Source organism: Haliotis rubra, unplaced genomic scaffold (genome assembly GCF_003918875.1).
Source record: "Haliotis rubra isolate DU_JTF1 unplaced genomic scaffold, ASM391887v1 Scf23, whole genome shotgun sequence".
NCBI classification, from domain to species: Eukaryota; Metazoa; Mollusca; class Gastropoda; order Lepetellida; family Haliotidae; genus Haliotis; species Haliotis rubra.
The window spans coordinates 1,072,229-1,085,642 of NW_025766336.1; the positions used below are offsets into that span (position 1 = coordinate 1,072,229).

At 38.8% G+C, this 13,414-nt stretch overlaps 1 protein-coding gene across 1 annotated transcript; it reads left to right on the forward strand.

Moving 5' to 3' along the window:
• The first annotated feature begins 614 nt into the window (after positions 1-614).
• LOC124277929 (glutamate receptor-like) lies at positions 615-13,271 on the forward strand. The gene is made up of 11 exons (XM_046713649.1): positions 615-786; positions 1,093-1,206; positions 3,905-4,095; positions 4,977-5,117; positions 5,502-5,669; positions 5,949-6,049; positions 6,795-6,882; positions 7,243-7,552; positions 10,465-10,682; positions 12,050-12,315; positions 12,439-13,271. The coding sequence occupies exons 1-11, from the start codon at positions 696-698 to the stop codon at positions 12,653-12,655; spliced, it is 1,905 nt and encodes a 634-aa protein (XP_046569605.1). The 5' UTR covers positions 615-695; the 3' UTR covers positions 12,656-13,271.
• Positions 13,272-13,414: the final 143 nt, after the last annotated feature.

Sequence of the window (13,414 nt, forward strand, 5' to 3'; positions counted from 1 at the left end):
TGAAAAAGTAGGCATGTACCGCATGAACATGAATATCGATATGTTTTCTCTTTCAAACAGAGAATATATGGAATTACTTTCGTGTCGAAACACAGATCTACTCTTAGTCAGTCACTGTATATCATTTTGAAGCAAAACTCTTCATTCTACGACCCTTTGCACCTGCAACACACACACGGGCGCATACACGCGCACACACGAACACGCACGCACCAAATGTTAAAGGATGGCTCATAAGCAATGAATGCTATATCATGCAATTAAATACGTGTTTGTCAGTTTCAACAAGATTGTTCTTCCATAAGACCCGTCGTAGCAGGTACCGGTGGCGAGCGTGCATTATCTCCCTTACCGGTGCTGTTGAAATATTGACAAAGCAGATGGATGTGTGATTATTCAGTTGTTTCCATCAAGTACATGTCAAATTGATTCCCACATTAAGGACACATTGCTGAATCGATCTTTAAAATAGTGAAAGTACATATCGATTATTGAATACAGAGTCAATGAAAACAATTTTAATGGGAGAGTTAAACAATATTTAATACATTTCAGGCACTGTGTTTCGTTATCATCAAACATACTTAGTATGTGTACTGGTTTGTGATTCGCTTCAGCTGTTAAAGCTTGATGTCGAACAGATAGACACACCAATGTCTGGAGCCATATGGTACAGTTGACGTCTCTCACATACTATGCACACGCCAGGGATGTACATGTATAGCGCATTTCTTCTAAGCATTCCATGTGCGTTTATAGACGTCCTTGGATTTACTTGCGAGGAAGGTAAATGTATTCTGCCTGTATACATTAGTTTACATTCAAATACTATGATTCTGGCATTTGAAACAAATGATGCACCAAATATTACTGCATCATCATAACACCATTTACTAAAACGAGTGGATCACCGCAATCAGAAATATTCCACGAAATTGGTAATTAAGTGGTAATTAAGTGGTGCATCATTTGTTTCATTCTCCCTATAAATGTAAAATAGTCTGTCTATTTTGATAGATTGGTTTTCAAATACCAGAGTACAATGCCACCAAGGTATTTTTCAGCAAACTGCTACACAGTGTCTGCTTTCAGAGCAAAGACACAATGCCTATGGTGACAATGTTGAAGCAGTCTCTCTTGCGAACCAGCTGCTAACCGAGTCCTCTATATCACACTTGATAGCAGTCACAAGTGATTATCTATTAGGTACGGTTTTCTCTACAGCTTACCTTAGTAAGTCTTTGTGCATTTAGTAATCAGACAGTTTCGTTTCACCATGTTCACATCACTGCCAGTACTGTAATAGAAGTACATGTTATATACGAACTAAATTACTCTTTAAGCTGATGCTGACTTTTTGAGTTGCATTATAGAAGTTGGGAAGTACAATTTTGACAAACCCAATTGATAATAACTTCTTTCATTTCATTAGTGCAACAGATCGATACAGATTCTAGTACCGTTGTCAAGGAGGAATGTAACATGACGTGGAGGGATGTGTATATACAAAATGTAACATTAAGTAGAGGATGTGTATATACGGAATGTAACATGACGTGGAGGGGATGTGTATATACGGAATGTAACATGACGTGGAGGGATGTGTATATACGGAATGTAACATGACGTGGAGGGATGTGTATATACGGAATGTAACATGACGTGGAGGGATGTGTATATACGGAATGTAACATGACGTGGAGGGATGTGTATATACTGAATGTAACATGACGTGGGAGGATGTTATACAGAATGTAACATGACGTGGAGGGATGTGTATATACAGAATGTAACATGACGTGGAGGGATGTGTATATACTGAATGTAACATGACGTGGAGGGATGTGTATATACTGAATGTAACATGACGTGCAGGGATGTGTATATACTGAATGTTACATGACATTGAGGGATGTGTATATACGGAATGTAACATGACGTGGAGGGGATGTGTATATACTGAATGCAACATGACATTGAGGGATGTGTATATACAGAATGTAACATTAAGTGGAGGGGATGTGTATATACAGAATGTAACATGACGTGGAGGGATGTGTATATACTGAATGTAACATCACGTGGAGGGATGTGTTTACTGAATGTAACATGACTTGGGGGGGATGTGTATATACTGAATGTAACATGACGTGGAGGGGATGTGTATATACTGAATGCAACATGACATTGAGGGATGTGTATATACAGAATGTAACATTAAGTGGAAGGGATGTGTATATACAGAATGTAACATGACGTGGAGGGAGGAGATGTGTATATACAGAATGTAACATGACGTGCAGGGATGTGTATATACAGAATGTAACATGACGTGGAGGGGATGTGTATATACAAAATGTAACATGACGTGCAGGGATGTGTATATACTGAATGTTACATGACATTGAGGGATGTGTATATACGGAATGTAACATGACGTGGAGGGGATGTGTATATACTGAATGCAACATGACATTGAGGGATGTGTATATACAGAATGTAACATTAAGTGGAGGGATGTGTATATACAGAATGTAACATGACGTGGAGGGATGTGTATATACTGAATGTAACATGACGTGGAGGGATGTGTATATACTGAATGTAACATGACGTGCAGGGATGTGTATATACAGAATGTAACATGACGTGGAGGGATGTGTTTACTGAATGTAACATGACTTGGGGGGGATGTGTATATACGGAATGTAACATGACGTGGAGGGGATGTGTTTATACTGAATGTGACATGACGTGGAGGGATGTGTATATACAGAATGTAACATGACGTGGAGGGATGTGTTTACTGAATGTAACATGACTTGGGGGGGATGTGTATATACGGAATGTAACATGACGTCGGGGGATGTGTATATACTACTGAATGTAACATGACGTGGAGGGATGTGTTTACTGAATGTAACATGACTTGGGGGGGATGTGTATATACTGAATGTAACATGACGTGGAGGGATGTGTATATACAGAATGTAACATGACGTGGAGGGATGTGTATATACTGAATGTAACATGACGTGGAGGGGATGTGTATATACTGAATGCAACATGACATTGAGGGATGTGTATATACAGAATGTAACATTAAGCGGAGGGATGTGTATATACAGAATGTAACATGACGTGGAGGGATGTGTATATACTGAATGTAACATGACGTGGAGGGATGTGTATATACTGAATGTAACATGACGTGCAGGGATGTGTATATACAGAATGTAACATGACGTGGAGGGATGTGTTTACTGAATGTAACATGACTTGGGGGGGATGTGTATATACGGAATGTAACATGACGTCGGGGGGATGTGTATATACTGAATGTAACATGACGTGGAGGGATGTGTTTACTGAATGTAACATGACTTGGGGGGGATGTGTGTATACTGAATGTAACATGACGTGGAGGGGATGTGTATATACAGAATGTAACATGACGTGGAGGGATGTGTATATACTGAATGTAACATGACGTGGAGGGATGTGTATATACAGAATGTAACATGACGTGGAGGGATGTGTATATACAGAATGTAACATGACTTGGGGGGATGTGTATATACTGAATGTTACATGACGTTGAGGGATGTGTATATACGGAATGTAACATGACGTGCAGGGATGTGTATATACTGAATGTAACATGACGTGCAGGGATGTGTATATACTGAATGTAACATGACGTGGAGGGATGTGTATATACAGAATGTAACATGACGTGGAGGGATGTGTATATACTGAATGTAACATGACGTGGAGGGATGTGTATATTCTGATTGTAATAACAATCAGGCGTAGATACTACCGTCTCCCCACCCCCAGCCTCAATAACCTTCTCCATGGAGTTTGTCAAAACCGATGCTGGTATTTCACCATTTCCTTCCAGCTTCGACAGAGCCATTTTTCAAAAACAAGCGCGACATCCATATTGTTTTCAGTACAACTGATACTTATATGGCAACAACAGAAGCAGTAGTACATCCGCTCTTGAAAAGGCAAAGTATCGATGCATTTTGGAAGTACTTGAACTTCCTTGTGGTTTGCAGCTGTGATTGTATCAACAAACTAATGATACAAGTAAGTACTCATTGTGTGCTATTGGACTGATATAAATGTATAATTTGTATAGTTCCATGGTCAAGCGTTCATAATAACATAGAACTACACACAAAGAACTATTCATTTAATTGCTGCTTTTGTAAGCTGATTTTATTATTTTACTGCCTCTACTTGTGTTCTGCTTCCACTTCCTCTACTGATCAGAATATCTACGTGAATTATTATACTCTTTAAAAAATAAGGGATCATAAACTATAAATACAATACCACGCATCAGAACAAAAATAAGTGTTGACAATAAACATCCTGTTTTTAGAACTTCCAAGCCTGTAATACTGAACACCCAAACACATAATCTTGTGTCCACTTGCCGCATGCAGTTTTCAAGGATTGTCGATTTATCTCCGTGAGCCTTTATTTCTGTCAATCCTATTCATTCTGCATATCATATATTTGTTATGCATGAACTAATGAGGCGTCTACTGGCTACTCGAATGCTGGAAACTGGTATATGTCAGCATGCAGTGGCCAATACGTCAATGTTTGACAGTCTGCGATTAACTGATTATATACCTAGTACCAACAAACGGAAAAATGGAAACAAGTGAATAAACGCTATAGATAGCCGATCACGTTGACTGAACTTGGTCAGGCGCTGCAAGAAGAGTAGGACAGACTCCCCAAAACCGTCATCGGGAGAGTCGTAAGCAATATATATCCGCGACTAAATAAATGTTTGGCGTGTCATGGTGGTATTAGGCACTCCCGAAAACGTCGACGTTGGAATCTTCTATCCCCTTCCCCCTTTCATTCGTCCGTCAGGATTGTGGGCGGTCATAACATCCAGTATGATACTACTGTTATTAAAAACCAACAAATGTTTGTAAACGGCATTGTAGACTCACCAACTGGACGTCGATGTTGGGAAAGGTGTCCTCCTGCGTCATTTCTCAAGATGGGTAATTATTCCAACTGATAATCACACATGTTGTTTATCAACGAGAGAGGTGGTATTTGACAACATAAACATGATCAGCAAGGTACGTATTATTCGAATTTAGTGACACCTAGCATTATCTTAGATGGCATCTAATTACTTGGCATTGCCATTATACCACTGCTCTATCACTAAACCTGATTTTGTGCCATTGCGGATTTCAGTTAATAGTTTTCATGATCATATGTTGGGTATACATTATACTACAGCTTACTGATAACAAATAATTATGTCAATGAGATTTCTGATGCATCGAAGATTCCCTTCATTTTCTGAAGATATTTCAATTGCGAGATCTATGGTTTGTAATACTGAACAGAATCAACGCACTCACAAAAAAGAAGTTGTTATACATAAAGTCTGTTCAATATTATACTTCCCAAAATGCTGAAATGCCACTAAAAGAATTTCTCTATTGTTTTGTCAGAAAAATTGGAGTAGTAGAGGAATGTCACAAAGAATGAAAGTGTTTTCTTTGCTGTGGGAACCTCATGGAAGAAAATGGGGTATTGTTGAATCCAGTTCATATTTGAAGGCATTCCCTAACACGAATTATGGTCTTAATGGGAGGACATTGCGGGTTGCAGCGCTGGAGGTATTTTTTATCATGACAGCTATGGACATGTATGGAATATAAATTTATAATTAATCAAAACATATAATCATTTTTAGGTATATAAGAATAAACTATGCTGTCAAGTAGGTCAAGCAAATGGGTATGAAACCGACAAGCCGCAAATTTGACTATTTTCATGAACACGTTCATATCTACGTAATGAAACTGACAACTTCCAACTTTATTCTAAGTCCGCATTTCTCGTTTTTGCATTGATAATCTGTGGAGGGGATTCATTTTGTGTGGTTCTCCATCCAGTGGTTACCATATGCAAAACGAGAGGTCATCGACGGAGAGATTGTGTACACTGGTGTTTCTATGGAGATACTGAAGCAATTATCAGTCACATATAATTTCAGGTAAGAATAACTGTTGTATTACACGTAATATAGCATCAACAGCTGAGGAAACTAATCCTCCTTTAATGATGTTTTAATTGTGTGTTTTTTTCGTTTCTTTACTTCATTTCCAGAATAACACTATATATAAAACTTTGCACATAGATTTAAGCTCTTTACTTAAGAAAAGGATCATGAGCAGTATACTTTAATAAAAGTGAAAGGAGGATTTCAAAGATAATATTATTATTTGGCATTGATCAGTGACTATAACGATAAACATGCATATCAGGCTCAACATGAATTACAACGTACAACTCTGAAATTAAGTTTGGGCTTAATCATGTGTTGTTTATATACTACTCACACTTTGCTAAGGATCACAAACATTCACAACTTTACTTACATGTAGATTCATAATTTGAAATTGTATCCATTTAAAACGGGATAAATAATAATATGGTAACCCCTCTTTAGACAAACAACCACTTTAATCTAACCTTATGCACTTGATACATGAGTAACCATCAAAATGGTTTTTATGGCACCAATCAACCATTTTGCAAATCATGGAACGAGTCATTGACAAGTACACAACACTTGTCAATAGCAGGTATGGGATCCACAAGATGAAATGACATGCTGAAACCTAATATGCATGCTTAAAATATGCTTAGATATTTAAAGTCCCACATCATAGTTTTCTGTTGAATCCATGATTTGATCCTTAGCAAAGTGTGAATAGTGTATCAATTGTGTTGACTAGTGTGAATATTGTGGAGCCGGAAGATCGTCAGTGGGGAGAGAAAAATCATACCTCTTGGAACGGAATTGTGGGAATGCTCCAGAGAGAGGTACATTGCATCATCAGTGAAACATATCTCATACTGAAATACTTGGACCAATCCGATGGTGGATTTGCATATTGACTCAAAATTGGGGATATACAGACGTTGGCAAATAACTGGCTGCTTGCAAAAACATCAACACTGAAATCTAAGATATATATCGATATTCTTTTTGTGCTGTTAAATATTAATCCTTAGATTAATAATGATCATTACGAATAATTGGTCATGTCGTCACATCACGAAAATGGTACATCAGTCAAAGTATCCAAAAGTGTTGTAATGAGAAAAGGGTAGACTTTAGGGAAATATGACTTAGATGCAATATAATGTTAGTATGATGCTAACCCATAATTCATTATTCAGGAGGTGGATATGACAAGTGTCCCATATGCAGCGAGCACAGAAAGAACTGATGTGATGACATACAGCTATCCGATCATCTACTCAACTCAGTCGGGAGTGTACAAGAAAACTGAGGATAAGATGAAACACTGGGCTGTTCTAACGTCTTGTTTTAAGTGGGAAGTGTACCTGTGTGGTCTCATGACTTTATTTGGCGTGGTCATCCTGTTTCTGATTCTGGAAAAGGTGAATCCCAGACAAGATGAATTAAAGCACGGCATGGGAGTTTCTGACATTGCGTTTCTGGGGATATTAATACCCCTACACCAAGGTAGGCATTCGTTGTTGTATGTATTATTTATCACCGTCGCCTTCTGGGAGCGGAGGTGGTAAAGGAAAGGCTGCCGTCCGTGTGCAACATTTTTCCAAGGCATAACTCAAAATTTCAAAATGAAGCGCAGTTATCATGGATATGATTCGAGAACAAATCTCGGACGACGTTAGAAACAGAAGCAAATCGTAAAACATTTCATATTTATTTTCGTTACCTTTGAGTGCAATGCAGTTCTTTATAGGGGTTTCTTTTGGTTCCTTGAAAACATTCTGCTGCAGTTAAGACGTCACCCCGAAGGTGTGATTTCAGTTTGGGGTATTGGTCTTTGGATATTCTGATGGTGCTAAAATCAGGAGAATACGGTGATGGGAGTTTTTCAAACCTGTAAGCTGCAGTTGCGGACATATGTGCATTATCCTGGATAAAGAAAACTCCAGGAAGAAGCTTTCCTCAGCATATATTTCATGATAGCATCTCGCAAAAGGTTTTATGCTGCAGCGTGTTTGAGTGTGTGAAATCTGTGACATCTACAGTCCAAAGAAACTGAAGCCAAAACTCTGCCAACTGATGAATTGTGATCAAAGTTACTTTAAGTCTTTGATACGATTCCACTGTTTACCCTTGAGAGATATTTACTGAGTTCGCCTAGTACTGGGTAAAATGTTCTTGTCTTATGTTCATTCTGGCAACCTTTTGAACCTATGTCAAGATCCACGGTACCCATCTTGCAGAGAGATTACCAATGTGTGGTTTGTCAATTACGATAGCCTGAACTGAACAAGAACCGAAGCCATGAGTTTCTACAAGTTTTTGACACATCGATCAGCCAGCACCATACATGTACGCCCTAACATGGACGTCAGTTTTGGCCTATCCTGTCACAATACGAGATAAATAAGGCAAAGGCAGAAATGTTATAAATGAAATATATTACAAAAATTATATATATAATGGAAACAAAACCATTTCCCCAAAACCAAACCCCAAATCACTCTTCATTCATACTGCATTCATCACCAAACATAATAATAGCACACAATCACTCCTATACATACCCTTTACACACACAAAAAAAACGAGCAGAGCGTACACCACGTGTATCAAACACGGAATGGGACTAAATGTTCACTGATGATAAAGTTCAATCATAGTTGTAGCTCTTCCCACATAGCATAAGGTCATGACAACCTCAATCTCTCTCACGGTCAGCCATCCTGAAGATGTTTCGCTGGTCAGTCACATGAGGAGGCAACACAGACGCCACCTTTTACAGGTCGAGGCCATCATACTGATCTGCCTCTTACACACAAGGCGAGGTTACCACACAGGTACTGCCTTTAATACGGTCCGGCACAGGTCCCGGGCACTATACAAATATCAAAACAACATTTGATATACTTATCATTCAATGTACACCAAGTTTTACAAACTCAGAATGATAACAATCATTCAACGTACTAAGAGCATTACATACTCAGAATGATATTATACTTTACAGGATGAATATCACAGCATTACATACTCAGAATGATATTATACTTTACAGGTTAGGTGAGGTGAAAGTGGGTTTAACGTCGTGCTTAAGAATATTTCGCTCATATGACGACGTGCATGCGTGTGTATGTATATGTGCGGCTGCTTGTACTAGCCCAGACTTAAGCTGGTTTTATAGTGCTAGCCCACTGAGATACCACGCCGCAGTGAAGCATGAATACCCCACTCAGACACATTATACTGACTCCGAGCCGACCAGTCCTTGTTGTACCCATTAATGCCGAGCGCCCGGCAGGGACCAACAAGTACCATATTTTAACGTCTTTTGGTATGACGCGGTCGTGGATCGAACCCGCGACCTTCCGCTCTCCAGGCGGACGCTCTACACCACGGAGGCGGTCTATACTTTACAGGATGAATATCACAGCATTACATTTCACTTAGAACAACTTTTACGTTATTCAACACACAGGCAAGTGAATATGCTGATAAAACATCTGATTACAACATTGTTTCACAATGTAACACGTATAACTGAAAGCAAAATAATTCACTGGCAACTAAATCGTGAGAATTGACATTTTAGTATATCCATTGCTACAACATTTGAAGATTGACAAAATGATAACATAATCATCATTTAACAATACCCATATTTACATAGCTCCACAATAATAATTACAAAGCAAGATATAAACATATATATCCAATAAAACAAATTCTAATAACGCCATGAAATCAGACCAGCCACCTTGCAAATACAGCCATCCTCATCAGACAACTTTCATGACTGCACTCACCAACCCTTGCACTCTGCCTAATATAATCAAAACTCACACCTTGCATGCTTTTCTTGCCACACTAGCCTCTACATACCACCTTGCATGCTTTCTACCCATTTCCACTCCCTGACACTCACCTACTACAGTCCAACCACACTGTAACACAGTTAAACCAAACTACCATGTGATCTTGACATACCCCACCTCGCTGCACTATTTCTGCCATGTTTACACTCAGGAACTTACTTTTTACGATGGAATATGAAGGGCAGTCATCTGCAAGTGTATTGATATGTCTTCATGAATTTCTTTTGGAATCATTTTTTTTCTTAACAAGTGACAGCACGTTTCGCAGAAGACCCCATATTTGTGATGTTGATTACCTCCACGCCACGTTCAAGTAAGAATGGTCATTAATGATGCCATTACTACACATTTTGGCTTAATTACAGTTGAAAGACCGTCCTGATCGTCCGAGATTATATTCAGCTGCATTTTCAGTTACGCTGTTGACATAACGTTTTGATTTGTCCTCGTAGATGAACGATGTGTATTGTTATTTCAGAACGTGTAGTGCTGTTACATTACAACATATGATTAAAGTTCATGCTTGTTGTAATATTATTTCACCAGGCATTGCAGTTACCCCGTACTCGTCATCGTCCAAAGTGCTTCTTGGATTCTGGTGGTGTTTCTGTGTCATAATCACTTCAGTGTACACAGGAAACCTAATTGCCTTTCTAACGATCACAAAGGAATATGTTCCGTTTAGTACACTGGAAGAAGTGAGTCAACAGGACGAATACGTCGTGGGAGTTGGTAGAGGGAGTTACGTGGAACTTATGCTGAAGGTACTACGTATATTATTCTCTACATTTTTGCCGCATATTAAATCCCTTTAAAGCCAAATGCCTGAAGGCACTCGATTTGTTGAAAGTTGTCTCCAATTCAAAGTGGGGAGGGGATCACTCAACCCTCCTTCACCTATACAGATCACTCATCCGATCAAAATTACGGTTCCATTGTATATGGTGGAGCCTGTAAATGCAACCTCAAAATACTTGATTCTATCCACCATCAAGGTCTAAGACTTTGTCTTGGATCCTTCAGAACTTGTCCTATTGACAGTCTCTACGTTGAAGCAGACGAACCTTCTTTAAACAATGCCGTATTAAACTATCTTTGCAGTATGTTACAAAACTTTATTCAAATGAGTCCAACCCTGCATACAAATGTGTGTTTAATCCCCAATATGAGGTCTGTATTAAAAAATATCTTCACTAATTCCACCTCTTGGAATACGTATTAAACCATTCATTTCTGCTCCTTCCCGTCTTCTTTCTTCTCCTCCTTGGCACTTGGTTATAATTAGGCCACACGTTGACCTAACGTTAACCACATTTAAAAAATCAGAAACTAATGAATTACAATATAAACAAGAATTTAATCAATTAAAAACTAAATATAGTGCATACACATCCTTATTTACAGATCGGTCCAAGGATGGTGGCGCGGTTGCTTGTGCCACTGTACTCATTGGATCCTGAACAATATCTCCTCGATTGCCTGATAATAGTTCTATTTTCATAGCAGAAGCAAATGCATTAGTAACAGCCTTAAAATATATTAATATACACCCTAAATTTAAACAATACATCATATTTTCAGACTCGCCTTCAGGCTATTAAAAATCTTTTTTGCAAACACCCACTTTTAATTGAAATTATTGAATTGTACAATGATCTTGCTACTGGCCAATACGACATCGTCTTCTGTTGGTTACCCAGCCACGTTGGCATTTCTGGGAACGCCAATTAGTGGCATAAGATGCATTGATTGTAATCACATCCGTTCCATCAGCAAGGTGACATCAGTTTCAACCGTTCTGTGTTTAAAGGTACTGCAAATTGACATATATAACTCGTTGTCCTTTCATGTCGGGTGTTGGGGCAGCCAAGCAGTTAAGGCGTTGGCTCGTCACGCTGAAGACCCGGGTTCGATTCCCCAGATTGGTACAATGTGTGAAGCCCATTACTGGCGTCCCCCTAAAATATTGCTAAAAGCCGCGCAAAACTAAACTCACTCACCCAAACTCACTAGTTACAATGCTACACTTGTAATATCTTCGAGATTGTATTTTGTGATATATATACTTAGCTACAGGTTTATACAATGCTTCATGTCTTTTGCAATTATACCTTACCTTCCTTCATTTCAGACTTCCAATAGTTCCACATTACAGAAGTTATGGCAGATGAGTCGACATTCGAAAATGCCAGAAAATCTGAGTGCAGATGAGGAATGGCAACATCTTTTGAGCAATCTGTTTGCTGGACATTATGTGCTATTACTGAGTGGTCCATCAACAGCCCGCCTCATGGCAGAACGTTGTGATATATCGCAACTCCATCAACATTTCCTGCCGGCGCACTCCAGCATTGCATTCCCTAGGTTATCTCCCTTGTCACAACTCTTCGCAAAGGAGTAAGTATTTTGTCTAATATGCATCCTATTCTAATTTATGTAGGTACATGTATATGTGTACAGTTATGCGAACAATATATATGTTGTCATTGTCTGAGAGGCTATATTGTTTGTTTATAACAGGATCATGTACATGACGGAGAGCGGTCTTATTTCAAAGTGGAACAGTGCATTTTCCCCAAAAGCAAGACCTTGTATGGACGCCTCACGAGACACACCACTACAGTTTAAATCTGGAGATTTTTTAAGTGCTTTTGTGGCTAGTGCCGCTGGAATTACTTTCGCCAGCGTCATTCTGATGTTTGAACGTCTCATGGAATGTTTCAGAAAGAGGGATTGATGGTCCTATCAAGTTATTTTCAAATATGTTCGTACTTTGTGCAAAGGTAAAAACGGTAAACATCAAGTAGAGCTTCTGGTATATTTGAATTCCAACCTCTTGGATATTGACCCGGAAACGGCCGGTGTTTATTAAGCTGGTGAACTCATGTGTTTGTGATGTCGAGCAGGTATTCTTGTTTTTCGGTGAATTGCATAAATATAGTGTACTAAACTTTGTGAAACAGTGAAGTTGCTGTTCTTAATTCTCCACAAGAGCTAATTCCTTGGAAATGTTTTGTATTGATATTCGCTGAAGGTAACGCTTCTGTCTGTTGTAGAAATGATACTGCGCATCTTTATTGTTGTTAACACTAAACATGACACTGGCAATAAATGTACTAAATGCTGAACTTTACTTCGTAAACATTCAAGGATTTGAACATTTGCCAACATGGACTGGGGGAAAATACTTAATGAAAAGCTAGACTGGAAGTTATGCTTCGAATCCATGAATTATATCTTGAGTACGTGAATGTCCGCATGTATCGAGTTGGGCATGATCAAGGAAGCAATACCCTCAAAGGAAAGGTAGCCTCGAAGGCTTTGCCGAGCAGGTTTCGATATGCAGTCTAACATTGTTGTCTCGAACTTTGATGTGTCGAACTTGAGGTTGTCTCGAAATAAAACATTGATCCCTGCGTGCTCTTTATTAAGTAATCATTTGCGGTTATGTCTAACACCGGATAAATCGAAGTATATCCTTCAAATTCGACACAAC